This window comes from Rhea americana, unplaced genomic scaffold, assembly GCF_003343005.1.
Source record: "Rhea americana isolate MKP2758 unplaced genomic scaffold, rheAme1 scaffold_36, whole genome shotgun sequence".
In the NCBI taxonomy this organism is placed as follows: domain Eukaryota; kingdom Metazoa; phylum Chordata; class Aves; order Rheiformes; family Rheidae; genus Rhea; species Rhea americana.
This window is the reverse complement of record NW_028186490.1, coordinates 5,995,323-6,015,041: the sequence shown is the minus strand read 5'-3', so window position 1 is coordinate 6,015,041 and position 19,719 is coordinate 5,995,323. Positions and strand designations below refer to the sequence as shown.

Genomic DNA, 19,719 nt, shown 5'->3' with positions numbered 1-19,719 from the left:
GTAGAGCAAGTAAAGAAGGATTTAGAGCTTCAATTACTGCTGAACAAAAATAACATCTCAGAGTCTTTGGGTCCTGGAGTTGCTCTCACTACTTGGTGTTTTCTCACTATTCAGACCAGGCAACAGGCATGCCGTGACCAACCTTAATTTTTAAGGAACAAYGTCTAACAGGCTACAGAATTATTGAAAGGATACAGAAAAATCCATAAAAATGACGATTAAATGCAGACATATATGTTAGGATATAAATTAGTACCAAAGTAAGTCATGCTTCTTGAGCAGAGCTACAGTTCTGGGGCTCCCTCCCTTGCTGGTGGCTTTGTAAGGCCAGTTCTTTTGGCAGACTGTGCTTTCAGTTTTGTTCCCTTGACAGCTAGCTCATTTCACCACAAGTTCAGCAGCTYTTTTCTGCACTGATTAACGCCCCAACCCTTGACCTGTTAACCTGTGTAGTAACAAAACAGAAGGCAAATGCTCATAGCACCCAAATTTTAAATGGGTGTAAGTAAGGACCTTCCTCCTGTTTGGTTACATTAGAACTTGAAGAGTTGCTTATATGAATAAGCACAGGCCTTTCTCACACTCCTCGATCAGCTTCTTCTGAAATTTAGTCGTAATAAAGAAGTAAATAGGTAACTGATTCAACAAAATCTTAAATAATTCAAAGGATAACATTATTTGCCTACCTGAAAAAACAGTGGCCCACATAACAATAAACAATCTTTTAATCAAGTCTAGAAGAGGATAGATGACAGTAAATTTAATTTCATTTCTAGTGGACAGAGTTGTAAAGAACCTGAACCCTGCTCCCTCAGAAACCTGAAATAGCAAAACAAGTTTTAAATAAACTTCTTTTGTGTGTAGCTGCAGGGAACTGTTCACAGTCAAGCAGCCCTTGAAGTGCTCTAGTGCTATTTGCTGTGAACCCAGGCCAGTTATAAAACTGATCAAGAGCTTCAGCTGTGCTATTAGTTTTGTTCATCATGATGAGCTTAACTAAAAAGCCCTGAGAAAAGCAGGTCATTGCATGATAGGGTCTTGAAAAAAATCTCAATACTTCTAGGGACAGGAAGCCTAGAAGGGCTGTAAAATGGAAAACGAATGTTCAGATGAGAGCTCAAGTTAGGGAGGAGAAGATGCCTCTGGCACTCAAAGCACCTGGGCTCTCATTCCAGCCCAGCAATTTACTGTATAACCCAGGCCGGCTACTTCTATTTCTACCTGCCTTGGTTTCCATAAATGCAAAGCAGAGAGGTTGTGAACAGCTAATAGCACAGCTCACTTCTATCTGGTTTTGGAACACTTGTGCGATAGGGCCTCAAGGGACTCCCACACTGTGCATGCACACGCATGCACTCGCTCAAATCAATTAGCAATAGGTGTGTACTGAGAAATCATTCAGTGCCTGAGCGACTTTTTTGAAGCATAAAGGACTTGCATTTCAAAGTGTTGTTTGCACCATGCAGTGAAAGAAGAGAAGTTTTATGCTTTAAAGGCTTTGATTTCTTGATTTTTTCAAAGGGCAGAGAGTAGCAAGTATCAATGTAAGACTCACASAACTGACTCCAAAGCACTGTTGTATAAGGCTTGGTGGTGGAGGCCAAACTCAGTAAGCAAAYGAGGCAAACACTTCAGAGAGTCTTCTCTGCAAGCTCAGCTTACAGGTAGTATAAAAGATTACAGCCTGAATGCWTTCAAGCTACCTTCCCTGCTTTTAAATGATGGCAAGGAGAGAAACAGGTATGTTTGCTAGTATTAAAGTAAGCCTGGAGAGCATAAGTGAATGCTTTCTCTTGCTGCTCTGCTAGTTCCTGTGCTATGCAGTGTGCCAAGCAGACCCTGCTGTTGAACAGCTGGAACAGCAGATACCGTCACCACTGTCACAAGCAAATATGCAGCCTTAAGGATATCCACCATTAACATCAGGAACAACTGACAGACCATTCCTGTGAAAGCGACTGGGTGCTAGTTTGTCATGGTTCAGTCTGACAAATTTTATGGTCATTTGCTGCAGCAATGCACTTTGCAATGCAATACAGTCTTAATTTATTGCTACATTATTATCCTCYACTTAGGAAACCTTTGCCCCTGTGTTCCGATCCAATTATTTTCAACTCTCAATCAAGTTCCTTTAGGCACGAAAAAATGGAAGGGGAAAAGAGGGAAACAGTTGGTCATGCCTATAATCTTAGAATTCTATCCATACTACTAACCACAAATTATTCTTTTACATGATTGCCAGGCAGAGAATGCTTGTGCCATAACTTCATACTCTGGGTTTGAACACTCACAATATCTATTTAAATTAGCAATCAATTAGCACCTACAGCAATTAACATCACAGAAACGCAGTACTTCAGTTTTGCATTCTCTAGTTGTTCTTTTCTCCTGTTGCAACCTTACAGTACACAGCTTTTTTTTGACAAGTTATCTGTTTTTTGTTCAAGAATCCTGGGTATTTTTCCCCCAGATTTGCAGTTTTAGTTAGTTACCATATCCTCAAGGAGTATATACAATCAACGCAAAACATCAAACAGAGCTCAACCATGGAAACTATTAGGTATGCATGACTGACTTATATTCTCATTGACAGTAACTATCTTTTTAACATTACAGACATAGTATAGACCCACATATAGTACAAAATTCATTTTTGAAATCATAGCAAACAACAGCATTCCACTTCTGACAACATGTGGAACGTAGGTACATTTCCTGACATGGTGGAGTGCTGGGGTTTTAATAACATTTTTATATGACACGGAATTAGTGTAAAAAGCATGATAAAACCACCAAGCTCAGCAGGTTCCATTAGTCATTACAAATCTGAAACATGGGCTAGGTTAATGAGGTTTTCACCAAACCCAAGCAAAGTTTCAGGAGTAAGGATGATTTTAGCATTTTAGGTGGTAAAGTAGTTTGGGGCAAGAGAGTCAAGAGCAGCTGCTCTGGTGGAGCTCTGCGTTTGAATTTTCAGAGTACATTCTAACCCCTTTAAACTCAAAACAAAACTCATTAGGTGTGAACTGAAATAAAGAGATTTGAGTGAAAAGCCTGAGAGTAGAAACTACTGATCTTAAGAATCAAAATCAGTGTTCAGGCCTGTGCTGCCCACATGCTGGCAAACATGATGCAAATGTGTATGTAATTCTAAACCCAGTTAATTTAGCCTAAGAGTTTTCACTGAAACCAAGGGAGTGGGAGATTGGGGAAGGAGGGAAATAATTTGAAGTGGCATCTCCTAATGAGCAAATAAAAGACCAGAAACCTCAGGATCTACTCTTGCAAGAGCAGGGAAATTGCCTTTGTACATTTGATTTTTCATGAGATGAAAGAGACAAACAAAGAAATAGAACTGTAGCTACAGAGGGAAAATTAGGAGAAACACAAGTTATGTGATTCAGGCAGCTTCAGGGAGTGCTGAAAGATTTTAGAAAGCGAATAGATTTCTTTCTCATTAGTGTAGGGGCCCTGACTCTAGATCCACTGAACTCACAAGTGGAAGGCTATTCAGCTCTCTCCTTTGATTGAAAGCAAGAGCCTGTTACTTATGAGCTATTGGTAGCTTTCCTTTTAATAAGGAGTTGGGGGAAGGGGAAAGAAAACGCCYGGAGGAGAGGTAGGAAAAGATGGGTAGCATAAAACTCTGGTAGCTTAACATGGGATTTCAAGGGATTTGCAGGACAGGCCTTTGAGAAAAGACTAAAAGAYTGCAAGGTAAGGGATACCTTTCCTGGGTTGATTTTTCTTTTTTTGTTGTGCACAGACATGTTAATTAAGAAAACTTTTCTGTATCTTCAATCCACCTTTACCCTCCTACTTTCTCACAACCTTATCAATATATTTATTCTGTTAGCACTTAACTAAAAGAATTGCTGATTTTCAAATTTTCTCTGGTGGATACTGCCTGTATTTGGATACTGCTAAAAAAAATTACTAAACAAAATCCTGACCAGCTTCGCTGCTGCAACACAGAATGTGCAGCTTGCTGATCTGACTTGTACACAGCCATTAGCTCTGTTCAGACTTCGTGTGGGCTTGAAATGTTCTTTTAGTCCACTGCAGCCAAAAACTGGATATACATTAATACTAAAAAGGATATGAAAGAAATYACGTTAGGACATTTACCATAAATATATATAGGCATGCTCCTCAAAGTAATTAGGAATGTAAGCAGATTTAGTTTGCTCAATACTAAGCACTGTAATGCTAGCTAGTTTTTTATGTTAAAAGATATAGTTTTATATTAAAAAAGAAAAAAAWAATAATAGGAAGAAGTKCTTATCTATTCACACACATTGCACATTTTCATGATACACATTTGTAGGTGAACTGCAACACAGCAACAACGCTCTGCCTTGAACATGTACTTTAAAAAGGACAGAATCTTATATCATACATTCAAAAATTTTGAAAAAATAAAATTTGAAAGTTTAAAAAAGTAAATTTAAAGATATTTAAAGCATAAAAAGCTTCACTCAAAAATAATATGAATTATCACAATGATTATTATAGCAGCAGTTTAAGTGTACTTCAATTGTAACGTGAATTGTAAAAAAAAATCAAATTTTAAAACCTTGATTGATGTTTTTAAAAGATAGAATATTGGTAGTATTAGAATTAATATTCAAACAAGCAATACAGTCACAGAAAATGCTTTAAAATCACCCGCTTATAGCCAAATTTGTTGAAGCAAGGCATCTTCAGCTGTTTCAGTCTTTGGAACAATTCATAATTGGCCCTTTTGAGAATGGCTATTTTATCCTTCAAAGGTGAATTGCAGATTATTTTATCCTACTGCAACATTCCAGACCATGTTTCAGACTGCAGTGCACAAACTCATTTTAYATATATATATATATATATATATATATATATATATGCATGCATGTATTTGTATATATGTATAAATAATTTATATTCTTGAAATCAGGTATGTATTTACCTACGAGCTATCCAGTTAGCACAGCTAAGTGTGATATAATGTGTGATATAAAATTCTTTCAGACAAGAATTTCAAAGAATTACTGACTGACTAACTACTGGAGTTCTGTAGCKGTACAGATGGGTGTGTGTACAGGAGCTAACCCAAAGTCTGATACAACTCAAGATGACACATAACTTATACAAAGGCAAACAGAAAAAAAATAAAACTAACATTTTTAAAACTGCACTTTAAAAAAACCTGAACATCAATGGACTTGTTAAATGTTCCTCCTTCTCCTTTTTTTAACCTCATCAGTACCTCAAAAAAAGAATTGTAAGAGGTCTCATAATGGAAAAATAAGAAACCAAAATGCTAAAAGGGAATAAATAAATCTATCAAATCAATAACTGCATTCTAAAAACAAATAGGATACTCTTAAGCAAACAACCTGACTGCCCCAAAGATATGCCATAAATAACTTTGGGGGAAAGGAGAACACTTTATAGTTATCCTACTGCAACATTCCAGACCATGTTTCAGACTGCAGTCTGAAACTTTTTTTTTTTTTTTGAATCAATGATATGAAAAGAAGAATTGTAAACTGAAGAGAATTGTGATATATTTATAAAGCAAGGGATTAGATTTTCAGTTACAGCTGTTAATCTTACTGATGTCTATCARTGTCTGAATCCAGCTCAAACTGTACTTTGCTAGTTTTTATCTGCTACCAGGGAGCATGTATCAGCYATTTGCAGTCTGTAATAACTTTGGTTATCATCTCCTAAACTGAGTAGAAAGAGTTTGGTAGGAACCTGAATGGGAACCCTCAAGATAAATCTAAGTCMTACATAGGTGTAGTGACTTGGAGTTCAGTACTATAATGTGCAAAGTGCTATGGTCTTAATTCTGCAAAGCTCTTAGTGTGTAGAATACTAACTCACTTTTACAGAGTTAACACATCCAAAGTTAAAGAAAAAAGTAGCAGAATCTTTGATATACCTAATGCAAAAAAATTAATGATAATTTATGTCTCTGTTAAAAAACAAAAAAAAACAAAAAAACAAAAACAAACACATGCAGAATCAGACTTTAAGAGCCAAGCACCACAATATAGAGAGTTTAACAAAAAAAAATAAAAAATAAAATAATAAAAGAGACCAGTTATCTCAGTAATAAAAATAGTGACTTGTGATAGTAGAAAAAGGTAACAAGTCTTATTAAAAATTATGCAGTAGACCATTTTAGTACTTAACAGGTAAATCCCAAAAGACAGTTTTGCTTTCAACATTCCATACACTGCAAATGGTTATAAGCATATGCTAGTGAGAGGCTTTGATAACAGCAACAAGGTTACAGGGAGATAAAGTCACTATAACATTTATTGGGTTGCATGAAGCATATAAATTAGTCAGGTTCAAACTGTAGCTATTTTGAGACATTTGCAAAATTACAAAAAGGAAATAGGCACATGATGTCCTTGAGCCTTTGCAAGTTTCCCCTTGTTTGACATGACCAGTTTCAAACCAGCCGCAATCCAAAGCGGTTCAAGCAGCAGCCTTTAGCCAAGATCTATGCTTTCCTTTTCAAATTCTCATATGCTCAACATATCACCTATTCCTGCACTACAACCCATATGCCTTATTACTTTCCCAATCTCTTGGGGAAGTGGTGTCATTTCAAGCCGTAAACTTTCTGTACAGCAAAGCAGGAGATAGCATACTGCTTCCTCACAAGCTGAGGTCAACAAAATTACACAGCAAATCCCACCACTTCAATAGCAGACAGCTTCCCAATTTCACTGTGGTCCTCAACAGTTTCATCCAAATTTGGGTTGGGGTGGGTGGAGGGAGAAAGAAGGAAACAGATATGAGTAAAAGAAAAACAAATTATGGATACCTGGAAGTAGTGATGATTTCTGGAGAACAGTTCTGCAGCAATGTAGGGAAAGGAGCGATTAGATCACATGGAAAATTTACCTTTATTGAGGGCTTTATCTAAAACCTATTCCAGTTACCTAACTTAATTCTGTTGCCTACAATGAGTTTTATTCCAAGGCCCATATATGCAGGACTGGACACAATAACCTACAATACCCTTTCTAAAAGATGATGATTCTTCTATTATTTATTTTTTAAAGAATAAGGAATGTCCCAATATCACTAGCAAAAAATATTTCCTAACTCTTTAAGACACACACATTCATATACCACAAGAACCATCCTGATTGCTGACTTGATGTTCTTTGATGTGTGAACATATAAGACAATTGGAGACATTCCAATTTTCTCCAGTTCAAAGTTAGGCCAAAATTAGAAGCAGTTATGAATAATGTATTAGGTTTTAGTAGAAACAGCCATGCTGAGCAGAATAAAGATGAAAGTTTAGCTTAGTGGTGAATTTGTGAAACAGGTAAGCAACACAGCTTCCTCAAACAGACACATTTGGAACTGCACATTCTCAGAAGTTCAATTAACAAAACATATGTCAAAATAGAGTTTTGTGACAGATTATAAATTGCTTTCAAATGCACTTCTGATGTTTTCAAAATAATATTAGAAGCTTAAGCTTTGCATGAACAACTTCTAACTTGTTGTGAGGCTTTTTAAAAGAAATAAGCAAGTATCAAAGAACTTAYTGTATGTTGTATTAGCCTGGAAGTTGGTTTCCAGCCAAAGGATGAATATGGGAGGGGTCAGTAAACACTAATGCAGAAGATCTTCAAAGGATGGTAGGCAGTCGATTTCCATTAATTTCAAAATGCTTCCCAATTTCCTGAAAAATCCAACCTTTTAATTTAGTTAAGAAATAAACTATTTCCAGGTTCAGTTATGGTTCCAGATGTRTAAGCTACTCTTGCTCAGACATCTATATTATGTTCCAGATAAAATATCCAGTATGCATTCCAGCATTATCTTATATTACTGGATTTTTTTTTTTAACACCAGAGATACACAAGGCTACTACTTTGTTTTTTTGCACTCTCATCAGTAATCTGTTTTCCATTATCTCGCTCATATCTTCATAGGGGCTTTTTTGTTTTTTGGAGGTTTTTTTTAATATATAACTGTAGGCAATTTAAAGAAAGTTTTCTGGTAAGGCGGTGACTGGCACTTAGGCACAGTTCCTTATAACCATATTGATAGTTTTGACAAGAATAACTGACAACAGGCCAGAGATGATTTTTCGTCTTTTGTGTGCATGAAGTTATCTTTACTGGCATTTATAGATGCACTTGTTGAAATCCTGTGTTGACCTCAGTTTGGGTTTGCTAGTATTTTGCAAACTGTAAAAGTGAACTAACTGTATAAATTGCACATTCCCTAGATTTTCAGTAGCAGTACACAAGCTTTTGCCACAAAAATTTTTATCAGTCAGACTCATTACAAACTGCAAAACAATCAAATACACATTTTAAGAAACTGAAATTCCTAGAATATATTTTATAAAAATTAGTGTACCAGTTATCATGAATCATCTGCTGCTGAATCATGTAGCACTAGCTCAACTCTAAGCTTTAATTTGCCTTAGAAAATAACTACCAATGCAAACCATTAGCATATAGAATCCTTTTCATATTTTAAAATCACAGTTCTTAGGATCAACCACTCCACTTGAACAAATCCTTCTTTACTTCAGTAGACACAGACATTAGAGGAGTARGCACTCACCTAGAGCACAGAGTGGGACTGTATTCAGGTTATGATAACTAGGTTCAAAAAGCCAACACCTGAATGGTGTTAAGAGTCTCAACTTCTTCCTGCATCACCCAATTTTTATGCTGGTGAAACACAGCAGATCCTATAAGAAGTATGAAAATAGGAATAATGTTATTTTCTTCCCCTTTACAGGGCTATCTTGCACAATGTAGACTATGCCCCCCCAAAAAATCCATTATCTACTTCTCTCAGTGTTGGAATGCAGACTTGTGTGCAATGAACAGAGAATTTTGTGCATAGTGTTTAATATTGTTTATTATCATTCTTGGAATGCATATAGAATTACTACAATATAATGTCTCTGGTTAGGTAAAGAACTCTCCCAATTTTTGTATGTCTATAAAACACCTTTATTTCAAATACATCTAATAAAGTATTTTTACATCTGTGATTAAAATTAGGCTCGACTTTGTTAATGAATTTGAAAAGGTAGTTATTTTAGTAACTTCACACATTTGCAACAYTTCATGTGAACCTAGCTGTATTTTTAACTTCAGGTTTAGGCTGCCTGATTTTCCAGCAATATAATGAGAAAAGAGGAAATCCAAAAAAATGCTCATAAGGAATTATTCTTCTACACAAGAAAAAAAAAATCTTAGAGTTCTCAAATTTTCAGTACTGCAAAACACTAAGTCATTACTATTAAGTGGCTGCACTTGAAGTGAAGGCATTGTGAAATTATTTTCCTGACTGTAGATCTTACGGAAATGTAAGAGTATCAGCTGATTACAGCTCCCTTACAATTCAGAAAGTTAAGGGCATTGTGAATAGATTGTCCAGGAAATTTGAAGTGACACAGAAAGCTTTTACTCTTAAGGCATCAGCTCAAATCTCACTGAGATTGTAAGTAACTTAAAGTTATTATCACACTGTTTACCAGTTTAGACCACCCACCAGCATGAGTGAGGGATGGGGAAAGGAAAGAAGAAAATCCTTTTCATTCTTGCTAACCAAATTAATTTTTTTTAATATTATCCGTTATATACTATATGCAAACATAAGCTTTAAGTAACTTATATTTTACATGTATAGTTATGCTGGTTTGTTTTGATAAGTTACAAATAGAAAAATTAAATACAAGGGAAGACTATATATTTTTTCTGAACAAGTAGGGTAATGGCCACTCTTCTGAACATCCATTATTAGTTCTTCCAGAAATTTATTTTCATTGCATCCATTTCTTAAAGATGGCTATGCATTTCATAAACCCAGCCTATATCTCTCTATAGTTTGTCTCCCTACATATATCCATGATCTGGACCATTTCTACCTTGTCCATATCTTGGCGGTTGGGGTGGGAGGGAAAAAAAAAAAAAAAAAAAAGTAGAAATAGGAAGCATTCAAGCAGCAAATATAGAGAAAATAGAATCACAGGAGCATTCTGTGAATTCTACAAAGATTATAGACTTGTGAACCCTAATTTCAAAATCCTTCACTAACATAACTATTATCTCAGGGAGCCTTGGGATCTCCACACAAATAAAAATAATTTAAAAATCCAAATGCACAGATAAATAAAGAAGTCCCTAAATCTCAGCTAAGAGGCACGTAAAGTAAAAAAAAAACAAACCCTCCTCGTTGCGTGTAAAGCTTTCGTAGACCCAAGAACCTAGTCTAATGAGGAACACAAGYAAGCAAGAGAAAAAGGAAACTTCCTCTGAAGAAACTATCAGTTTTAAGTTACCCGGATGTTCAGGCCCTGGGAAATCCCCTTTGAAGTTGCTAGCTGGGGTGATACTTGTTTCAGGCCACTGGAGCAAGGCAAACAGCAACAGTAAGGTTGAGACTCAGACATACCAGAACATGCAGAGCTCTTGAACTTGCTATATTTCTGTTTTACACTATTTGATTCTTTTTATTCTGGTGAGAAGGAAGGAAAGTATATAAATTGCAATACTTCAGTAAAATGACAAAAAAGCTCCCTAGATGATSTTTAATATTGAAGCAAAGAACTTAAAAAAAGAAAAAGAAATAGGTGACAAGTTCAATATTTACGATCCTACTGACATTGAAATAAGTATTTTGCCTCACTGAAAATAATATTTATGCAAAAATTCCTGTAACTAGGTATCCTATAAAATAGTTAAACTTTAAATGAGTGTCAGTCCTCAATGGTAAAGCCAAAAAGGTTCAAGACTGTTTTTCGTCATCAGTTATTGGTCAATACAGAGCACAAGGAAAATAAAAGCTGCAGGGAGATATAAAATCTTATTTATTTGTAGTTCACTTATGTTTATTTCCATATACAGAAAATGTCATAAAGGGTTGGGCTAAAGTAGCTGAGTCACATTAATTCTTTTAGTGTTATGTTAAGCTGCTTTAGCAAAACAGAAGACTAAGTAGTTCTTAATTTCACTAACATATAGGTAGCTCAAAGAAAAAAAAAAAAGTTTATGCATATAGTAGCTTCCCCCCCACCTGCAGATTAGTCCTCAGCTTTGTCCAGGGCAAAATGTGACCATACAAGGTCATCATATTTTAGCATTTCCTGTTCAACAGTTTATTATTGAACAGTTTGGGGCTGTATCCTAGGATGTACACATATTGAATTAATATGCAGATGTAGATACATTTGAACTACTTCCCAGGTAGTTCAAACTATGCTGAAACACACCTTAGCTGATAGTCACATCTACAAACACATTTCTAATTAGGTTTAGAGGCATATATCTAGCTCTTGTAGTTCATCAAAATATTTTCATCAAAATAAATCTACATTGAAGATTTATTATTTTTGTGACAAGTTAGTTCTTGCTAAAATGAAGCCAAATTTAACTTTATATTCTCAGTATTTCCTAAAATCTTTTACTCAAGATATTATTAAGACTATCACACCTCAAGGTTCCTACTTCTATTCTACAACATACAACCTTAATTATCCTGTGAACTAGGTAAATTTTAGTCCACTCTGCAACTTCCCTAATAATAGCTGCTGCACTTCTTTCTTGAGGCATGCAGGAACTGAATTAGTAGTGATAATTCTAGTCAGACAGATATATCACATGCCCACTAGAAATTTATTTGCAGCTGTACCAGTGTATGAACAAGCAAGTTACTGCAAATAAACTCATCGGCCTAGCATTTCTCACCATTAAATGTAAAAGAAAACTCACAAATCCAAAGAGATTGAAAAAGCAAAACAAGAAACTGCCTCCCCCCACTGACCCTAATGAATCTTACAAAATACTTGTGGGTATGTAAAGTGTTGCTGCTTTAGCTTCTGGCTAAAGCAAACAGGTTGTCTAATCAGATTCGTAATTTTGATCCACTAATTGTGATGCCCTGAAGCCTAGAACACTAAAAATAAGCTTCTTTTTTTGTTGAGCTGGTTAAAAAAAAATATATATATAGCAACCCACCTGCACTTAGAAAAAATACTGTATCAAGAAGATTGACATCAGCACACATGCAGATTTTCTTGCTCTGGGCAGCAAATTGCCGATGTATGTACATGCTCCCTACTTGGCATAATTGATTTTCACTTTCTGCATGGTGGCACATCCTTGGAATAGCTGGTGTCGAAGAAAGCATGAATATGCAAGTGAAGAACAAACTAGCTAGGCTAAGACCAGAACTCCTTCATCTTTAAGCTTGAACCCAATTTAAAATTTATTATCAGCTGTTTTTAAAAATTCAGCCTAAGACCACCCTAGATAGAATTAATGAAGAGAGTGTATATTACATTGAYGTATCTCTGTTCTTCTATGTTAGAGTCATAAATCAAACTGAAATTCAGAAACATTAAAGGCAGTTTTTATATGCTGCTTCTTCTCTTTTTGGAAGAGAGATGAAAAACAGTGAGCAGACTCCATCACTTCCAGAAAACATATAACACAAATAGGAATGGAACAAATCTGTATTATAGCAGGAGCAGCTGTTCAACTACATGCTGATCGCCTAAAATGGCATTTACACATGACATACTGTAGTAGTTACTTTAAGTGAAGCAGGCTAAGCCAACTATCTTTCTCCAAGATTTTTTTTTTCCCTGCTCTCACTCTTCTGGCTAGATCATGTACACATTCAAATCACCTTTCTGAGTTCATCAAACCCATACTGTGTTTCTGTTGCTATATCTTGGATTCAAGAGAGGAATATCATCCCTTTTATCAGTCCTTTATAGACTACTTCATCCATAGCAATGACTAATACAATATGGACATCCATGATATACTCCAGTGATATTTCCCAATTGGATGTRCCTTGAATTCCAATTAGCAGATAAGCTAATTCCTAAAAACTACAAAAGGCTGAGACTAGAGCATCTATGAAAATAAGGAATCACATAGCTAATTTCATTAGACAACAGTGCTAAAATAATCATTACAATATCAGTTACTACTTAAGAGCCACACACCAGTATCACAGTCTTGCGCTAAGTTATGTTAAGAGTCTCCAATACTGTCCGAGGCACAAAAACTGGAAATAAGCACCATGTMCTCTTTATTTCCCAGGAAAGAGTTTTCCTTTCAGTCCAAGTGGGAAATTCAGTACTGAGCATCAGTGGAAGATTAATTTCTCACCGCTCAACACACAGTTATTCTTAATGGTGGGCCACAGGGCTGATCTTGTGCTAGTACAAGCTTAGTTTGATCCACGGAAATGTGACTTAATTTTCAAAAAAAAATAGTTTTTCATTTCAGATAGTACTGAAAATAGATTCAGTGAAGAGCCGCATCTTAAGTTGTTCTTATTTTTTCAGCTTGGTTTGCTCTGAAAATTACTATATATATATCAGGAGTAGGGCCAGTTAAGACCTCTTCAACAAAACATTTTGAAAATAGAAAATGCCTTTTTCAACTTACAAATCGCATCAGCTCTGACAAAGCTATTATGTGGAAAGATTTGTCGTGCCTAAGTCAGAGAGAAAGAGAAGGGCATGGTCAATATAACTAGAGAGTGATGGTTAGAGCATTCAATCTCACTTCAAGTTCCAAGCTCAACGAGTTTCACTCTGCTCACAACAGAGATTCGCAAATGTCTCCTACTCCCATCTGCTGCCAAGTTATTCACATGCCATCAAGTTATTCTGCAGCACGAATCTCTGAGATTTAGAAAACCTCAAATTAATCCAAGTGGTTTGAGAGCAGCTTTCAAATCTTAAAACTTTTATGAAACAGGGAAGCCTGGATCATCTGTGCAGCCCTACAAATAAGACTAAAACCTAATATTCCCTAAAGACATTAGCCTGAGGCTTTGGAGCTCTGCCTACGTTCATCTCCTTAAATTGTAAGTTCCTACAAACACTGCACACTAACTTGCACCCATGTAAAAGCGCCCTCTGAGGCCACTTGTTATTATGGTTTGTGGCATTTGATGGTGTTTCCTGGACAAATTCCTTTTTTCAGGTCCAGATAAAACAGTGCAGTCCACAACCAAGGCCTAGATCAATACAAAGTATTAATATATCTTTTTAATTCATCAATTTCTTTCATGTTCTAAGTGACAACATTAGGCTATATACATTAGAGTCTTCTGRAATGTAAAACTAGAGTATACTTTCCTAACTATGCTTGTAAAGATGACTGTGAGCATACGATAATGTTCTCTAAAAATCACACTGCTTTGTGGACGTAATGCGCTCTATATATTATATAGCATATATATATAAAAAAAATATATAGAACACAGAATATAGAATGCTAACGCCTCTATGTACCAGTCTTTACTTTAGAAAGTATAGAAAGAYTTCTACTTCTATACTTTAAAYGATCACATAGATCTATACGTAACAKTTCCAACTTGACTTCAGAATAAGAAGCAAGGCTATGTACTAAACTCAGCCTTGCTTCAGAAGACCAAAGCAATATACTATATTCACCCAACTGTATATATGCAAGAGTGGAAATGGACAGACTAAAGGCTTGATCCCATCTTGTTATTTAATTAACACTATGAAGAATGCCATGCACAATTAAGGCCACTTTCCRTGCTGCCTCCTCTGTTTATGACTTTGCTTTGTCTAGTGCAAATGCTGGGTCTTTAAATCATGTGGACATATTCTGTTGTCTGAAGCCAAACATAGTAATAACCAGATCTGCGTGGAAGGTGACCGACAAGTGACTTGAGTAGCTTGACAATGAAAGCTAGAAAGACAGTATTTCAGAGAAATACTTAATACTTAAGTTGTAGTCAAGATCAGCATTCACGATATTTGTAATTACTTGCTTTTCTAAAGTACATTAATATTTTAAATATCCTCGCAATCACATTTGAATACGTTATTTCCAAAATACTGCTTTATAATCTTGATAATCTTCACTATGGACTCAATTTCACGCTCTCTTTCATTCATTTTCTTTGYTAACATTCCTTAATTTTATTCAGTTACTGATACCTACCTAAGTAAAAATGTTAGTATGCCAGAAAATTGTACTCACAGTAAAGAAAAACCTTATCTTGAAGAGCTTACTGCCAAAATATGAAAACCTATGAGGTAAGCAAAAGTGTGAAAAGGTACCATCATCAACACCTCACAGATGACAACTGAGGCACAGGGGGAATTAAATGATTTGGATAGCCAGTCTGTGGCCCAGGCAGGACTGTAACTCAAACATTATCAGTCACAGTGCAGGTCATTAATCAAAAATAGTAGAGCCTGTTATACTCTATATGCTGATAGTAGCTAGTTTAAGACAGGCTGAAGCAACATTCAGGGTAAGAGAGCCCTGGCATTGCTACTGCTGACTTGCTCTGATGGAGAGACTCCTCTGACCAGCTCCACAGAGCCACAGGAGCGTTGCTTCAAGTCCTCCTTGTAGCTACAGAGCAAATACTGACTCTACCAATTTAATTTGGTCTTGGGCCTCTCTGCCAATAACAAGAAGCATTGCCTAGTAAAAACCTCTTCGAAATACAAACAATTTGTTGAGGAACAGAACCTGTTTAACTACAAAAATGCTTAAACCTTCAATAGTATCTACAGATCTCAACTTTCCAAATATAGATAGCAAAAGGTCACCATCCACCCTTTATAGAACAAGAAACAGCCATAAAAAAGATAAGATGATTTCTCTGTTACATTCTATGTGAGCTGAACTTAAGGTCCTCAGCTTCTCTGGTCTGAGCAAGATACTTTTTTAACATCCCAAGGTTGTGCAATATGGTGCCCCAGAACCTAAGTGTCATGTATGTTAGAGAAGGCAAGATGTATTTCCCTAAACTTGCTTTCTCCAGCACATACGTACCAGCATACACACACACACACACATATACACACACACACTTTTTTTGCATATGCGTGTAAAAGGTATGCAAGTGTGCGTACCTATTTTTATATAAATATACATACATGTGTATGTATACACACACATCTGTATATATATACACACACTATAGATATAGATACGTGTATATATATTTGAACACACACCCTTACGTACATATTTTAAAAAAATCCAACTCAAATCTGATGGACTGCAGAATGGAGAAGAGGAAAATGAAAAAAAAAACCACTTTGATACAGTGCCAGCAGAAACAATATAAGAACCTATATAGCATAGGATAAGTCCCTCTGTAAATTACTTTGAGTTTAATCCAGCTAGGATGGGACTAGCTCCTGTACAGTCCGTGTTTCAGGGGAGAAGTATGGTTGGTCATCTAATCCAAAATCTGGTGAAAATTCTAGGTGTTCTTCACTGTATCTATGCTGATGGTTTAAGCTGTCCTTTGACCATGGACCCTCAGAGAAGATCTATGCCTAATTAGTATAGTTTCTTTTAATTTTATTGAGACATTCAGAATTCTTTATATTTCTTTGTTCCAGTGACAGTATACATTTAACATAATGGTCACCTAGCATGTCAGAAAACCCCAAACAACCAAAAAATCCCACAACCCACTCCCAAAAGGGGGCTGCTTTTACAGCTGATTGAATTTGTGAATAGAACCCAATTAAGTGTGTTTTACTAACATCAAATGACATATACTTCTACAGGCCTCAGCAAATGTTTCAGTAGGGTTGAAARACAGATTAGCAGAAACGGAATGAGATCTGACATTTGTTTTTCATCGGTACTTATTTTCAGATACTGCTGGTGTTCTTAGCTGTAAATATTAGATGAGTTAGTGTTTGCAGTTAAAATGGAATATTAACATATTTTATTATACAACATTAACCTATGCATTCCTACCTTCTGCTTCTGACAGCCTTTTACAAAGATCTTAGACATTACAATAAACTTGACAAAACCTGTCCATCACACCTCTCTAGTGTCATACACTAACATCCTAGAGCAATATCTGAACAAATCTGACTGCTGGATACATGGATTCAAAGCTCATGTATCTTGGGACTTCCTTCTTGTCAAAGGTGGGCAACAGGCAGTAACTGAGGAAAACCTCAGTGCGAATCTGGTACCCATCAGATTTGCTGCCACATCTGCATACTTTAGAGATTGTGCAATACAGCTAAGATACAGAAGCTGAGACTTCAGGAGCAAAGCACACTTGGCAGGGAGGAAAAGAACTGACTTTTCTGGTTGTCACTAGAGAAAAAGCTCATTTTATATAGGGAAAATAAACTCTGCAGAAGTATCTGTTAGGAGTTGCAGGACAAGAAGGGATTTAGTAAGTGGGGATAGGACTACACATTTGCAATAATGAAGAGGTAGAGTAACTACAAATTTTTTAAAGTAATTTCTCCTTTAGGATGGATGACAGCACTTGTCGTCAAACATAGGATTTAGAAGGGCATACATTAATATATTTATTTTCAGATGTATGTTCCTGAATATATTTCCTTTGTTCACCTACCTAAAACAGCATGCTTACTTCCAAAAAGGTTTTTTTTCACATTAATCACTGTGGAGAAGAGTCTCTAATCTTTCTGCTACATACTCAGAGTCCTAAACAAATGAGGAAAYCACATGGAGACAAAGGCAAATGCTAAATTATCCCAATTCAAAGCAAATGAGAAATAGGAATGTAAAAYTGTTGGGGGCAGGGAGGGAGGCAGGAAGCCCACCAAGATGGAAAGATAGAAAGCCTCAGTTCCTCCTGTATATAGCTGAGGAAGCTTGTGGGACAGCTGGATGTGCCCACTGCATGTTTCCATGGATGATCAGGCTCTACCTACATATCCAAGCCTGCATACAAAACAACAGGGGCTGGCCCTGCACCAATCTTACAGATCAGAACTATCAAATGATTGTGCTTGGGCAATTTAGAAGGAGAAACAACTCCATTAAAAAGAATAAAAACAGCTATTAGAAGGGAGGGTTAGGTAGTAGTCTCTCAGTGGTAGTGTAATTAGGGTGGGTGTTACCACACACTCAGTTATAAACAGCTTAATAGGGAGAATCCCTTAATTCCCTTGTGCTACTTCATTCTATGCATCATGTTACAGAAAGCCACACTGTGTAATAAGCACAGTACTCATATGTAGTTCAGACTGGCACTCTCTATCTGCCTCTCCTCATTCTACATTTTTCTAAACATGAGAGAGCTCTTGCTGGATGGGGACCTGACAGGCAAGCTCACCTAGTGCACCATATCTTTGGGGAGGTAAACTTCCCTTTCATATCCAAAAAAGTATACATAGCTAAAGAGTTCTCAGAAATGCAAACACTACATTAGGTGTAAGAAGAACGGTCAAGTCATCTAAAATTTTTCCTGAAAACAAAACAAAGATAAATGTTTCAAGAAGTACCCTTTGAGAAAAATAACAGAGACTGGGTTTATCTGTTTTAAGCCTGTCAACATTAGCTAAACTCGTTTGTGATTAATGTAATTTTAGTTCTATCTATCAGCAACCCAATGACCAGATACGGATGGGGTAGGAGATAGAGCGCTGGACACGCTTACCCCAGCAGTCCCCAAGCCGCCTTGGCTCAATTTGTTTTTCATCCAGATACTGCCTGTGGATGCCACTTCSTGCTCTCAGAAAGCCCCATCTCTGCACACCATATAGAGAGAAATGAATTCACAATGTTGTTTAGGAAGCACAGTGTTACAGTACTGCCCTCTCCAGCTCTGTCTGCTGCTTTCTGATCCCCTCTGAGGCAGCACCAGTCTTCCCCATCAGACCTAGGCTGGATGGGAGAGACCACTGCTGCTCTGTGCTTCCCAGCAGTAAGCGGTTTGTTGACACTATCTACCTACCTATCAGTGTAAAGGCTAAAAGGCTCCTAGCCTAGACTTCACCGCCTTTCTAACAGGATAAGGACAGAGAGGGAAAATACAGCTAAGCTATCCAACCTGTTGGACAAGTCGAACTTCCCGACAGGCAGAGAAGGTGGTCGCTCATTTTCAAACTTGTGGAGAGTCTGTGCACCCCCAACACTCCCCTCAAAACCTCCACTTCCCTCACGTTCCCCCCACAAACCCCAAACCTTCGCACGCCTCGCCTCCGTCCCAACCGCCACGCACTGCTCCAAAATCCCCACCGCACACGTCATCCCTCTCACTCCCAAACCTCAACCTCCCACACACCCCACCCCACACACGCCAAAGCCCCCACAACACCCCTCTTCCCCGGCCAACTGCCACCCCCGGAGCACACCCACGCCRCAACCGTCGCCCCCAACCGTCCCCCCGGCTCGGCTCCGTTTGAACGGGCCGCGCTCGCGCTCAGCCAACAGGGCGCCGCGCCGGGCCCTGACGTCACGGGCGGCGGGAGCKGGCGGCCGCGCCGCGCCGCCCTCCACCATGGCAGGGTAGCGCTGTCAGCCCCGCGGAGCGCGCCGGGGCAGCGCGTCTGGCGCGGCGTGCGTGCATAGCGCCGAGGAAAATGAGGGTAAGAGCCGGGCGTCCGCGCCCCGCCCGCCGCCGGGAGCCCTCGCGAGGGGCGGGCGGCCCCGGGGGCTGCGCCGGTTCCAGGCGGGGGACCCGCCGCGCCGCCCGGTGCGCGCTCCGGGATGCGGGGCGCTTGGCGGGGAGCGATAGGGGCTGATTTGTACCGAGGCAAGAGAAAAAAAATATATATACATATATATATATATATATATATATATATAAATCTCGGGTCGAAGGATCTGCTCGCCTAACGAACTTGGCGCGCCCGCGGGAGCGGCTCGGAGCGGTGCCGGCCGGGGGTGGCGGGCGGGAGCGGCCGTTGCGCTCCGGCGGCGGCAGCGC

General features: G+C 37.9%; 1 protein-coding gene across 4 annotated transcripts in view; it reads left to right on the top strand.

The window, feature by feature from the left end:
• Nucleotides 1-19,719, top strand: part of RASGEF1A (RasGEF domain family member 1A) — a 174,634-nt gene that overhangs the window by 127,106 nt on the left and 27,809 nt on the right. The window contains exon 1 of one of the 4 annotated variants that reach the window (XM_085312333.1): nt 19,289-19,378. The exons of the other annotated variants lie outside the window; for them this stretch is intronic. Within the exon in view, the coding sequence (XP_085168459.1) occupies nt 19,373-19,378 (6 nt within the window). The 5' untranslated portion in view covers nt 19,289-19,372. Of the gene's footprint in view, nt 1-19,288; nt 19,379-19,719 lie in introns of those variants that run through there. 4 annotated transcript variants of the gene reach the window in all.